Consider the following 13,955-nt stretch of genomic DNA (forward strand, 5'->3'; position numbering starts at 1 on the left):
AAAGACCCCGAGCCTAAAGGCGTCTGGGGCCGTGCGTTTGAGGGTGACAGGTGGGGACACGTGGTTCCAGGCCAGTCCTGCAGGATGCCAGCACTGGAATTCCAGGAATGACAATCCTGGCACACGGTGACCTCCCCAAACAGGGTGCGGCACATCCGGATTCCATAGGGTGCCGAGCGCCTGAGGCCAAGGAGCAGCCGGCCCGAGACGCAGCTTCTCCTGGGACAGGTCTCACCACATAGGTGCACTTGGCACTTCCAGAATAGCCAGAGGGGAGGGAAGATGGATGAACCCGCTGCTCTGACATCACTGGGAAGTGAAACCTGCTGTCACCAAGGAGGTCCATGTCCTCCACCAGCTTCTGCCCAGCCTCCTCCATCCACTTCCCTCTTCTTAGGTCACCCCCCCCTCCCAACCACCATCTTTCCGTTCCTCATTCCTATTATATCCACCTCTGTAATTGGCGTACAGAAATAGATCCTTTTTTCGGTTTTCTTCCAGACGCTCAGATACTTGAGCACCACGAGTACTAAAGATCACATGGAGTATTTGCAGGCAGATGATAACTCTCATGGGCCTCATCTAGTATACCCTTTAGCCCCCCCCCCCCCCCCTCCCTCCCCAGATGTTCTCAGCATCCCTCATAGCCCTAAAATTAAAGGAGACAAGGATTTAACAAAAAAAATTAAAAATAAAGCGCCACTCTTGTGCACTGGTTGTGTGTGGTATTGCAGGTCATCCCCAGCGAGGTGTGGCATATGGGGAGTGGGGTTCCCTGATAATTGTGCCCCTCTATTAGCTAAAGAAAGATCCCATATTACATGTTTGCCCTTTCACCTGAATGGGGCGGCTTTCCTCACAGAAGATTGAGATCATTCATCCCCCGTCCACCACCTCCTCATCCCCTCCATATCCTTTACAGCGCCCCCTACTGATTTCACATATACCATAGTCTTCCTATTAACCCTTCTGTCCCCCATCCCAATTTCTATTCTTGTGTCCCTTAAAGAATCCCCTTATTCTTCCCATTATACCGCCCTCTTCCTCTTATTAACCCCTTATCCTCTCCGGTGACCACTTTCCCCTCCTCCCTGTAATTCCTTTCTCCTTATCCACATATAATACCCATACGTCTCCCTGTGCCCTCATTACTGCCCTACGTCCGCTCCTCATCCAGCGTCTCCCTATAGTTACCGCTTGTCCTATCATTAACATTTGCTTCCTCATTAACCCCTTATTATCCCCCACATCCACTACATGTGATGGCACCGAGGTCACATGACATGATGTCACCACTATGGGCACGCCGTCATTACAACATGTCGTGTGGCTTCTACGGGCAGCGAGAGTCATCACATGAGGTGCTTCTACTGTGGACGACGTGTAATGAGGCGGCTCCCCAATATACGCCACTTTTATGGAGGTGCCAGCTGCAGATACCACCATAACATGCCAGTCCAAGATGCCCTCATAACACTGGGATCTACAGATCCCCCAAAGAACTGTACCAGTAAGGGAGGCCCCCTAACACTGTTTTTGCAGATAACCCCTAACATTGTGCCAACTTCATATACCCCATAATATAGTGCCAGCCTGATACCCCATAACATTGTGCCAGCTTTATATACCCCATAGTATTGTGCCAGCTTCATATACCCCATAACATTGTGCCAGCTTTATATAACCCATAATATTGTGCCAGCTTTATATAACCCATAACATTGTGCCAGCTTCATATACCCCATAGTATTGTGCCAGCTTTATATAACCCATAATATTGTGCCAGCTTTATATAACCCATAACATTGTGCCAGCTTCATATATCCCATAATATTGTGCCAGCTTTATATAACCCATATTTTGCCAGTTTTATATAACCCATAACATTGTGCCAGCTTCGTATATCCCATAACATTGTGCCAGCTTCAGATGCCTATAATAATGTATCAGTCACTGATGCCCATAAACCTGTTTACGGGTGATACCTACAGAACACTACAGCAGCTTCAGAGGCCCCCATAACACTGTGCCACTGAACAATACCCCTAAAACTGCCAACTATTACTGCCTCACAATGTTGTACTGACTTCAGATATCCCATAACATTGTGCCAGTTAGTGATGCCTCCATAACACTGCCAGCTATAGATGCCCCTATTATAACATATCAGTCACTGACCAGCTTTATATCCCCCCCCCCCCCCCCCCCCACACACACACACACACACACACACATCGGCACACCTATGGCACTCCCAGCTGCAGACCATAACATTGTACAGTCCACAAATCTCCCCATAGCAATGCCAGCTGTTGGCCAGTAACAAGGTGCCAGCCATGAACACCTTCCTTCCATTATTGATTCCCTTATTATAAGGCATGCCAGGAGAACGTTGTCACTTCACCTAGTCATAGGTGACCCCCTTTATCCCCAGAGCCCCCCCCCCCAGTAATAGGTGACCCCCTTTATCCAGAGAGCCCACCTCAGTAATAGGTGACACCCTTTATCCCCAGAGCCCCCCTCAGTAATAGGTGACCCTATCTATCCCAGTCCCCCTCAGTAATAGGTGACCCCCTCTATCCCTAGAGCCCCCCTCAGTAATAGGTGACCCCCTCTATCCCCAGCACCCCCCTCAGTAATAGGTGACCCCCTTCATACCCCAAGCCCCCTCCATAATGGGTGATCCCTTTTATCCCCAGAGCCCCCCTCAGTAATAGGTTACCCCCTTTATCCCCAGAGCCCCCCTCAGTAATAGGTGACCCCCTCTATCCCCAGAGCCCCCTCAGTAATAGGTGAACCCCTCTATCCCCAGAGCCCCCTCAGTAATAGGTGAACCCCTCTATCCCCAGAGCCCCCTCGGTAATAGGTGACCCCCTCTATCCCCAGAGCCCCCTCAGTAATAGGTGACCCCCTCTATCCCCAGAGCCCCCTTCAGTAATAGGTGACCCCCATCTATCCCCAGAGCCCCCTTCAGTAATAGGTGACCCCCTTTATCCCCAGAGCCCCCCTCAGTAATAGGTGACCCCCTCTATCCCCAGAGCCCCCCTCAGTAATAGGTGATCCCCTCTATCCCCAGAGCCCCCCTCAGTAACAGGTGACCCACTGCATCTCCAGACCCCCCCCGTAATAGGTGACACCCTTTATCCCCAGACCCCTTCTCAGTAATAGGTGACACCCTTCATCCCCAGCGCCCCCCTCAGTAATAGACGACCCTCTTTATCCCCAGCGCCCCCCTCCACCCACCTCCCTGTTTACAAGCAGCACGAGTTCCTGGCACTGACGTCACACGCACGCCTCCCCTCTCCTCACGTTGACGGCTGTGACGTCACTGAGCCTGTCTCCAATCAGCGCTCACCTTCTCGCTTCCGGGGGCAGGGCTTTCGTATAAAGCCTATGGCGCCGGAGCGTGAGCTGTCAGAAGGAATAGAGCTCCCCGGGTGACCACAGCGCCGTACGCAGCACTTTCCCGCCTTCTCCAGCTCCTGTCAGGCGGCCGTCACCCCCCGCTCTCCTATCCGGTCTCATGTGCTCGCAGATGGAGCAGCCTTTCTACCACGACGACTCCATGCTGTCCGCTTACTCCCGGCCAGACCCGTCCTTCCTGAAGCACAGCCTGTCCTCCTTCAACGAGCAGTACCGGGCGCAGAAGCCGGAGCTGTCCTACTACATGGAGCAGCCGAGCCTGAAGATGTCCGCCCCGGAGCTGGAGAGGCTGATCATCCACAGCGGCCCCGGCGTCATTAACAGCGCGCCCGGGGGGCAGCTCCTCTACCGGGGCGGCACGGAGGAGCAGGAGGGCTTCGTGGACGGCTTCGTCCGGGCGCTGGACGATCTCCACAAGATGAACCGGGACGTGCCGCCGAACGTGTCCCTGGCGGGGGGAACCGCCACCCCGATCAGCAACCCCGGCCTGTACGGGGGAGACCCGGCTATCTACACCAACCTGTCCGCCTACAACTGCTACCGCCAGCCGTCCGCCACCATCAGCTACCTCCCGCAGGCGGCGACCGCTAGCTACGGCCCGTCCCCGGTCTTCAAGGAGGAGCCGCAGACGGTACCGGACGCCGGCGGCAGCCGAGACAGCACTCCCGCCCCGATGTCCCCCATCAACATGGAGGAGCAGGAGAAGATCAAGGTGGAGAGGAAGAGGCTGCGGAACCGCCTGGCCGCCACCAAGTGCCGCAAGCGCAAGCTGGAACGCATCGCCCGCCTGGAGGATAAGGTGCGGGAGCTGAAGAGCGAGAACAGCGGCCTGAGCGGGACCGCGGGGGCTCTGCGGGAGCAGGTGGAGCAGCTGAAGGGCCGGGTGCGGGAGCATGCCAGGCACGGGTGCCAGCTGCTGCTCGGGGGCAAGGGCCACCCCGTCTTCTGAGGGCGCCCCCTGCTGTCTAAGGACTGACCTGCACTATCAGAGCCCAGCAGCGCCCCCTGCTGTCTGCCCGATCTATAGACTCTCAGCCCCCTGCAGGCTATAGACTGATCTACATCTAATGGGCAGCTGTGCCAGGGGCTGATGGGGAACTACAGCGCACCTCTTGTCTGCCCGATCTATGGACTCAGCCCCTTGGGGATCTGCACTGCCCCCTGCTGTTTATAGACTGATCTACATCTGATAATGATGACTACAGCGCCCCCAGCTGTGTGCCCTAGCCATAGGCGCACTCTGGGGTTTGAGGACTATGAACTGATGGGAGATCCTGCTTTCGGTGGACCCCTGAATATGCCGCACTTACAGACTAGGCCCTGTGTGGGTGAAGAGGGCAATCGGTGCCCGCTGCAGACTGTTTTTGATCTTAGGGGTTGCCAACCACCCATGATATTGCTGCTCTAAACTCCAGAAGGACCATGACTTTGGGAGAGACTCCTTACTGAGGAACTACTAGTCCCAGCAGTGCGCTGTAGGGTACTTGCAGCTCCGCAGTAATCGGGTGGCCTGGGGTCTGATGAGCCCTCCTGCTGCCACATGGGCATTGGGCTCGCCCTGCCCTTGTGGCAGTAGAAGGGTTAATCCTGACTGCATGGTGACTAATCCCTTCCTCCCTCCCCCCCTCCCCACCGGCACTTAATTATGTCTTCCTGATCTATGATGTATCACCATGTGAAAGAGGACGTGGGTCACGTGCCTGCGCAGGCTCTGGGACCACCCTACCCACTTGTTCACTGTAATAGGGACCACGGCCCAGCGTGTGGGGACTGAACTGGACCAGACTACGGCAAAATATTGGATTTCTTCCAGTGTGAGGTTTACAGACCAACATGTGACTCCTGTCAATGAGGGGCGCTTACTGCGCAGCGGCTGTGGGCTCCTGCTGGGCAGGCCAGGCACTGCGCAGTAAAGCCTTTATATATAAAGCGGGGGAGGGGGGCTCTGCAGGACTCGGACCCCCCCTGCCCCCTCTCTAGAAGTATTTAATGCACAGTAGTTTATTTAAGGTACTTTCCAGGCGGAGATTTCTTGGTGTCTAAATCTTTTATGTGTTTTTATACCGCGCTGTCGCCGGACTGTTTTATGTCTTGTTTCTGTATTTAAGTAAATGATTGTTTACAAATGAACGCTGGTCTCCTGTCTGACTTACTGATGATGAGAGTTGTACTCCTCACCCCCCAACCATGGCTATGCTTTGTAATAAAAGGCTACTGTGTTTTCACAGCCAGACAGACCCCATTGAAATCAACTGGGCTGTTGGGTGTGCTCCCATCTAATGGCAGTTCCAAATGGGTCCACTAGGACTATGTGGCCTTTTAGGGGTTAAAATTAATAAAATAAAATTGTCATGCATGTGCAGAAGCAATCCTTCCTCTCCTGATGCTGAAGGACCTGTGCTCCCACTGTGATGATGTCACCACTCAGGTGCTGTATGGACCATGGGATGCAAAAATCGTCATCAAGAACTGTGTCCCATTTTCATAGCCATCCCCCTCCCCCCCCAGTCTGTATATAAAAAAAATGGGGAGTCTCCGGTGTCAGTCACTGGTTTATAAGGTGGCAGGACGTGTAGCCAAGGGCGGCTATAATACTGTGCTGTGCAGGAGCCTTATGATCTGGGGTCCTATAATGACCTGTACCTCACCCACCCCCACCAAAAAACATCACTGTGGCAGTCATCAGAAAACTGGAGTGGGGAGGATTAGCTGCCTGAGCTGTATTGAAGGGCATTCCCAGGACCGATCGTCAGTATCCACATTTTTGGGGTCCGGCCCCCACTGATCAGATGCAGGCGACCTCCAGCTTGGCTCCCCTTCACTTGTCTGGTGCAGTATCCCGGCACGACCACTACACCGAGGACTCAACCTCGTGCTTCAAGGCTCCGTCCTCTATTCCCAGCGGGTGGGGGTGCGGGGTGTTGGACTCCCACCCACCTGATATTGAGGTCCTGTCCTGAGCATAGGCTATCAATTTCGAAGTACTAGACAGTTCCTTTTGGGTCCATTTACACGTCCATAGTTTATTGCGGATCTGCAATACACCCGGCCGGCACCCCATAGAACTGCCTATTCTTGTCCGCAATTGCGGACGAGAATAGGACATGCTCTGTGTTTGTCTGGAGCTGCGGACCGGAAGATCGGGGGCACGCTCCGAAAATGTGGATGCAGAGAGCACACGGTGTGCTCTCCGCATCCATTCCTGCCCCATAGAGAATGAATAGGTCCGTACCTGTTCTGCAATTTGCGGCACGGATACGGACCCATTCTACGGACGTGTGAATAGGAATCCAAAGGGGTTCTCTGCTTTGAACCATGGCAGACATGATATGTGTGACTACACCCTAATGGGACATTCACATGGTGCTGTCTGTCTCCTGCAGTTTAAAGCTGCCACCGTGTCAAGTAGGGACGCTTCATGGGTTTGCGGCGTTCAAACTTTAAAGTGAACAACAGTGGCGGATTTTGACAGCGTGTGAACGTACCCTTAAAATGATCCCAATCCCAGGGTCTGTGCATGTGGGGGAGGGCTGAACACATGAACAGTAGTACTGCCACATAATACAGCGCACTGCACCCCCAAATCTCCGCTCCATGGAAAGCCCTAATCACCAGACCTGTGGGTATCATACACCAGGGCGATGGATCTCTCTGTACCTCCTCTATCGAGGTCACTGCTCTGCCTCGTATATAGGTTACACGGTTGCCTCATTTTTGGGGCGTGCAATAGGTCACGGTTCATCAGGCGGTAATTATACGGCCAGGAGAGGCTGGGTGGTGTAAATACCTCATTATGGATTATAGGGTCACACCCTGACTGTGATGTTAAACTGCCTGGTTACATAAATCCGTGCGGCTGTGATGTCATCGTGAAGCCCTGCAGTGATTGGCTCACTGACAGAGAGCTGCTAGTGTAGAATATTGATAGACGGATGTAGCAGAGCTGAATTTGTCAATGACTCCCGATTTATGAGGCTTCTTGTCTGCCTTATTCTCCATTAGCTTTTACCTAGATTGTCATGGACCCCCGCCCAGATGACTTGAGGGGTCCCGCTGCAGGCACTGACTGGACGCCGACCTGCAATCCTACATTCTCACTAGAAATTAGCGAATTTCAGGTTATGAAATTCGTTCACGCTTCTATAACTGGTGAAAAGTGAATTGCGTTATGGATTCCGTTACCACGGACCACAACGCAATCCTATAACGGAACAGATCCATTCATCTGCTCGTTCCTATGGCAAATAGTGCTGAATAGCAAGATACAGCGTTTTAGGTACACAGCTCCTATGCAGACCTATGTGTCTCCATGGTTACAGACCATAAACAATAGTGGAGCATGGCTGTGAGGGCAGTCTTTGGGTATCACAGAGCCATGCAGCATAGCTCCGCACTGGCTGCTTACACGAGGCCTGCTCTTGGCTTTCGCGATTATCTTGTTTTCTGGAGTTTTTTCTGACTTTTTTTCAGGGGTTTTTCCTCGTCCGCTCGTCAGTCACACGTTACGGTATATCACACATGCAGCTTCCTGTCATTCAGCTTTTACTGTGACTTCTGTCCACTTCCTCTATTCTGCACCAGAGACCTGTGCACTAATCTATGGGGGCCTTATATACTGTGCACTAATCTATAGGGACCTTATATACTGTGCACTAATCTATAGGGGCCTTATATACGGTACACTAATCTATAGGGGCCTTATATACTGTGCACTAATCTATAGGGACCTTATATACTGTGCACTAATCTATAGGGGCCTTATATACTGTGCACTAATCTATAGGGGCCTTATATACTGTGCACTAATCTATGGGGACCTTATATACTGTGCACTAATCTATGGGGGCCTTATATACTGTGCACTAATCTATGGGGCCTTATATACTGTGCACTAATCTATGGGGGCCTTATATACTGTGCACTAATCTATGGGGGCCTTATATACTGTGCACTAATCTATGGGGGCGTTATATACTGTGCACTAATCTATAGGGACCTTATATACTGTGCACTAATCTATGGGGCCTTATATACTGTGCACTAATCTATAGGGACCTTATATACTGTGCACTAATCTATGGGGGCCTTATATACTGTGCACTAATCTATGGGGGCCTTATATACTGTGCACTAATCTATGGGGGCCTTATATACTGTGCACTAATCTATAGGGACCTTATATACTGTGCACTAATCTATGGGGGCCTTATATACTGTGCACTAATCTATAGGGGCCTTATATACTGTGCACTAATCTATAGGGGCTGTATATACTGTGCACTAATCTATAGGGGCGGTATATACTGTGCACTAATCTATAGGGGCTGTATATACTGTGCACTAATCTATAGGGGCGGTATATACTGTGCACTAATCTATGGGGGCGGTATATACTGTGCACTAATCTATAGGGACCTTATATACTGTGCACTTATCTATGGGGGCGGTATATACTGTGCACTAATCTATGGGGGCGGTATATACTGTGCACTAATCTATGGGGGCGGTATATACTGTGCACTAATCTATAGGGGCGGTATATACTGTGCACTAATCTATAGGGGCGGTATATACTGTGCACTAATCTATAGGGGCAGTATATACTGTGCACTAATCTATGGGGGCGGGATATACTGTGCACTAATCTATGGGGCGGTATATACCGCGCACTAATCTATAGGGGCGGTATATACCGTGCACTAATCTATAGGGGCGGTATATACCGTGCACTAATCTATAGGGACCTTATATACCGTGCACTAATCTATAGGGGCGGTATATACTGTGCACTAATCTATAGGGGCGGTATATACTGTGCACTAATCTATGGGGGCCTTATATACTGTGCACTAATCTATGGGGGCGTTATATACTGTGCACTAATCTATAGGGGCCTTATATACTGTGCACTAATCTATAGGGGCCTTATATACTGTGCACTAATCTATAGGGGCCTTATATACTGTGCACTAATCTATGGGGGCCTTATATACTGTGCACCAATCTATAGGGGCCTTATATACTGTGCACTAATCTATAGGGGCCTTATATACTGTGCACTAATCTATAGGGGCCTTATATACTGTGCACTAATCTATGGGGGCCTTATATACTGTGCACTAATCTATGGGGGCCTTATATACTGTGCACTAATCTATGGGGGCCTTATATACTGTGCACTAATCTATGGGGGCGGTATATACTGTGCACTAATCTATAGGGGCGTTATATACTGTGCACTAATCTATAGGGGCGGTATATACTGTGCACTAATCTATGGGGGCCTTATATACTGTGCACTAATCTATGGGGGCCTTATATAATGTGCACTAATCTATAGGGGCGGTATATACTGTGCACTAATCTATGGGGGCCTTATATACTGTGCACTAATCTATAGGGGCGTTATATACTGTGCACTAATCTATGGGGGCCTTATATACTGTGCACTAATCTATGGGGGCCTTATATACTGTGCACTAATCTATGGGGGCCTTATATACTGTGCACTAATCTATAGGGGCGGTATATACTGCGCACTAATCTATGGGGGCCTTAGATACTGTGCACTAATCTATGGGGGCCTTATATACTGTGCACTAATCTATGGGGGCCTTATATACTGTGCACTAATCTATAGGGGCGGTATATACTGTGCACTAATCTATAGGGGCGGTATATACTGTGCACTAATCTATGGGGGCCTTATATACCATGCAGTGGTATCAGTGTGGTGTCAGTGTATATAGAAATGAAGAAGGTCACGGCACTCCAAAAGCTTCCTTATTCAGTGTTCTTTATTGCACCAAAAATACAGCAGCAACGTTTCGACAATAAAGTCTTTATCAAGCTACATATAGACTTCATTGTCGAAACGTTGCTGCTGTATTTTTGGTGCAATAAAGAACACTGAATAAGGAAGCTTTTGGAGTGCCGTGACCTTCTTCATTTCTACATGGCAACCTTGGGGGTCTCTGAGGCCGGGACCTGACGCCACGAGCACCGCCGCAAAATCTTTTGAGTTTTTCCAAGTAAGTGGTGCTGTCCTACCACCTATTTTTTCTGTCAGTGTATATAAGGGGTCCTGTATACAGCAAGATGTCAGTGTATATAAGGGGTCCTGTATACAGCGAGGTGTCAGTGTATATAGGGTGACAGGTATACAGGGAGGTGTCAGTGTATATAGGGTGTCAGGTATACAGGGAGGTGTCAGTGTATATAGGGTGTCAGGTATACAGGGGGTGTCAGTGTATATAGGGGTCCTGTATACAGCCAGGTGTCAGTGTATATAAGGGGTCCTGTATACAGCGAGGTGTCAGTGTATATAGGGTGACAGGTATACAGGGAGGTGTCAGTGTATATAGGGTGTCAGGTATACAGGGAGGTGTCAGTGTATATAGGGTGTCAGGTATACAGGGGGTGTCAGTGTATATAGGGGTCCTGTATACAGCCAGGTGTCAGTGTATATAGGGTGTCAGGTATACAGGGAGGTGTCAGTGTATATAGGGTGTCAGGTATACAGTGAGGTGTCAGTGTATATAGGGTGTCAGGTATTCAGGGAGGTGTCAGTGTATATAGGGTGTCAGGTATACAGTGAGGTGTCAGTGTATATAGGGTGTCAGGTATACAGGGGGGTGTCAGTGTATATAGAGGGCAGGGGTGTATCTATCACAAGGCAAACAAGGCATTTGCCTAGGGCGGCACTTGCCAATGGGGTGGCAAAATGCCTTGTTTGCTTAGTGATGGTTACACAATATGCTAAATATTTTTTTTGCCCCTTGTCTGATCCGATCCTTCACTATGCGAGCGGCATCACCGGCGCCACATAGTGAAGGAGTTGAAAGACTTACTTCCTCTTCCTCCTTCCTCCTGACCTCCCCTGCCTTTTGCGTCCGCGCGTTAGGGGGGTGCCCGAGTTTAGTCTCGCCTAGGGCAGCACAAAACCAAGATACACCACTGATAGAGGGTCAGGTATACATTAGGTGTGTCGGTAGATATCACAATCCACATGTCATTAGCTCCCTGCCTCCCTCCGCTTCCCCTTCAGTAAGTGACTGTTTGCCGGACCGCCCGCATTCTCCTCACTCCCCCGCACACTGCCCTTCCCGCCAATGACGTCTGTACACGGGCGGGACCTGTCAGGAAGCCCCAGGAGGAAAGTGTCCATATATGGGCAATTGTTGGTTAAGTGATGTCAGAGAGGTTTTCCGGGAAGCCACGCCCAGGACTTCCGGACAACCCTGCTAAAGATCACATGATGTCAGGGGAAATCCCTGACAGTGAGCGAATCTATACAGGAGCTGAGCTACTGACATTATAATACAGCACTAATGTCCTGTGTACTACTGCTATATACTACTGCTATATACTGCTAATGTCCTGTGTACTACTGCTATATACTACTGCTATATACTGCTAATGTCCTGTGTACTACTGCTATATACTACTGCTATATACTGCTAATGTCCTGTGTACTACAGCTATATACTACTGCTATATACTGCTAATGTCCTGTGTACTACAGTTATATACTGCTAATGTCCTGTGTACTACTGCTATATACTACTGCTATATACTGCTAATGTCCTGTGTACTACTGCTATATACTACTGCTATATACTGCTAATGTCCTGTGTACTACTGCTATATACTACTGCTATATACTGCTAATGTCCTGTGTACTACAGCTATATACTACTGCTATATACTGCTAATGTCCTGTGTACTACAGTTATATACTGCTAATGTCCTGTGTACTACTGCTATATACTACTGCTATATACTGCTAATGTCCTGTGTACTACTGCTATATACTACTGCTATATACTGCTAATGTCCTGTGTACTACTGCTATATACTGCTAATGTCCTGTGTACTACTGCTATATACTAGTAATGTCCTGTGTACTACAGCTATATACTACTGCTATATACTGCTAATGTCCTGTGTACTACAGCTATATACTGCTAATGTCCTGTGTACTACTGCTATATACTAGTAATGTCCTGTGTACTACAGCTATATACTACTGCTATATACTGCTAATGTCCTGTGTACTACAGGTATATACTACTGCTATATACTACTAATGTCCTGTGTACTACAGCTATATACTACTGCTATATACTGCTAATGTCCTGTGTACTACTGCTATATACTGCTAATGTCCTGTGTACTACAGCTATATACTACTGCTATATACTGCTAATGTCCTGTGTACTACAGCTATATACTGCTAATGTCCTGTGTACTACTGCTATATACTAGTAATGTCCTGTGTACTACAGCTATATACTACTGCTATATACTGCTAATGTCCTGTGTACTACAGGTATATACTACTGCTATATACTACTAATGTCCTGTGTACTACAGCTATATACTGCTAATGTCCTGTGTACTACTTCTATATACTAGTAATGTCCTGTGTACTACAGCTATATACTACTGCTATATACTGCTAATGTCCTGTGTACTACAGCTATATACTACTGCTATATACTGCTAATGTCCTGTGTACTACAGCTATATACTGCTAATGTCCTGTGTACTACTGCTATATACTAGTAATGTCCTGTGTACTACTGCTATATACTGCTAATGTCCTGTGTACTACTGCTATATACTAGTAATGTCCTGTGTACTACAGCTATATACTACTGCTATATACTGCTAATGTCCTGTGTACTACAGCTATATACTGCTAATGTCCTGTGTACTACTGCTATATACTAGTAATGTCCTGTGTACTACAGCTATATACTACTGCTATATACTGCTAATGTCCTGTGTACTACAGGTATATATTACTGCTATATACTACTAATGTCCTGTGTACTACAGCTATATACTGCTAATGTCCTGTGTACTACTTCTATATACTAGTAATGTCCTGTGTACTACAGCTATATACTACTGCTATATACTGCTAATGTCCTGTGTACTACAGCTATATACTACTGCTATATACTGCTAATGTCCTGTGTACTACAGCTATATACTGCTAATGTCCTGTGTACTACTGCTATACACTAGTAATGTCCTGTGTACTACAGCTATATACTACTGCTATATACTGCTAATGTCCTGTGTACTACAGGTATATACTACTGCTATATACTACTAATGTCCTGTGTACTACAGCTATATACTACTGCTATATACTGCTAATGTCCTGTGTACTACTGCTATATACTGCTAATGTCCTGTGTACTACTGCTATATACTGCTAATGTCCTGTGTACTACAGCTATATACTACTGCTATATACTGCTAATGTCCTGTGTACTACAGCTATATACTGCTAATGTCCTGTGTACTACTGCTATATACTAGTAATGTCCTGTGTACTACAGCTATATACTACTGCTATATACTGCTAATGTCCTGTGTACTACAGGTATATACTACTGCTATATACTACTAATGTCCTGTGTACTACAGCTATATACTACTGCTATATACTGCTAATGTCCTGTGTACTACTTCTATATACTAGTAATGTCCTGTGTACTACAGCTATATACTACAGC

General features: G+C 48.3%; 1 protein-coding gene across 1 annotated transcript; it reads left to right on the forward strand.

The window, feature by feature from the left end:
* Positions 1-3,406: 3,406 nt before the first annotated feature.
* JUNB (JunB proto-oncogene, AP-1 transcription factor subunit) lies at positions 3,407-5,553 on the forward strand. Its single transcript, XM_044282915.1, has one exon. The coding sequence runs from the start codon at positions 3,524-3,526 to the stop codon at positions 4,370-4,372; it is 849 nt and encodes a 282-aa protein (XP_044138850.1). The 5' UTR covers positions 3,407-3,523; the 3' UTR covers positions 4,373-5,553.
* Positions 5,554-13,955: the final 8,402 nt, after the last annotated feature.

The sequence above is a fragment of the Bufo gargarizans genome, chromosome 2 (genome assembly GCF_014858855.1).
Source record: "Bufo gargarizans isolate SCDJY-AF-19 chromosome 2, ASM1485885v1, whole genome shotgun sequence".
Classification (NCBI taxonomy): domain Eukaryota; kingdom Metazoa; phylum Chordata; class Amphibia; order Anura; family Bufonidae; genus Bufo; species Bufo gargarizans.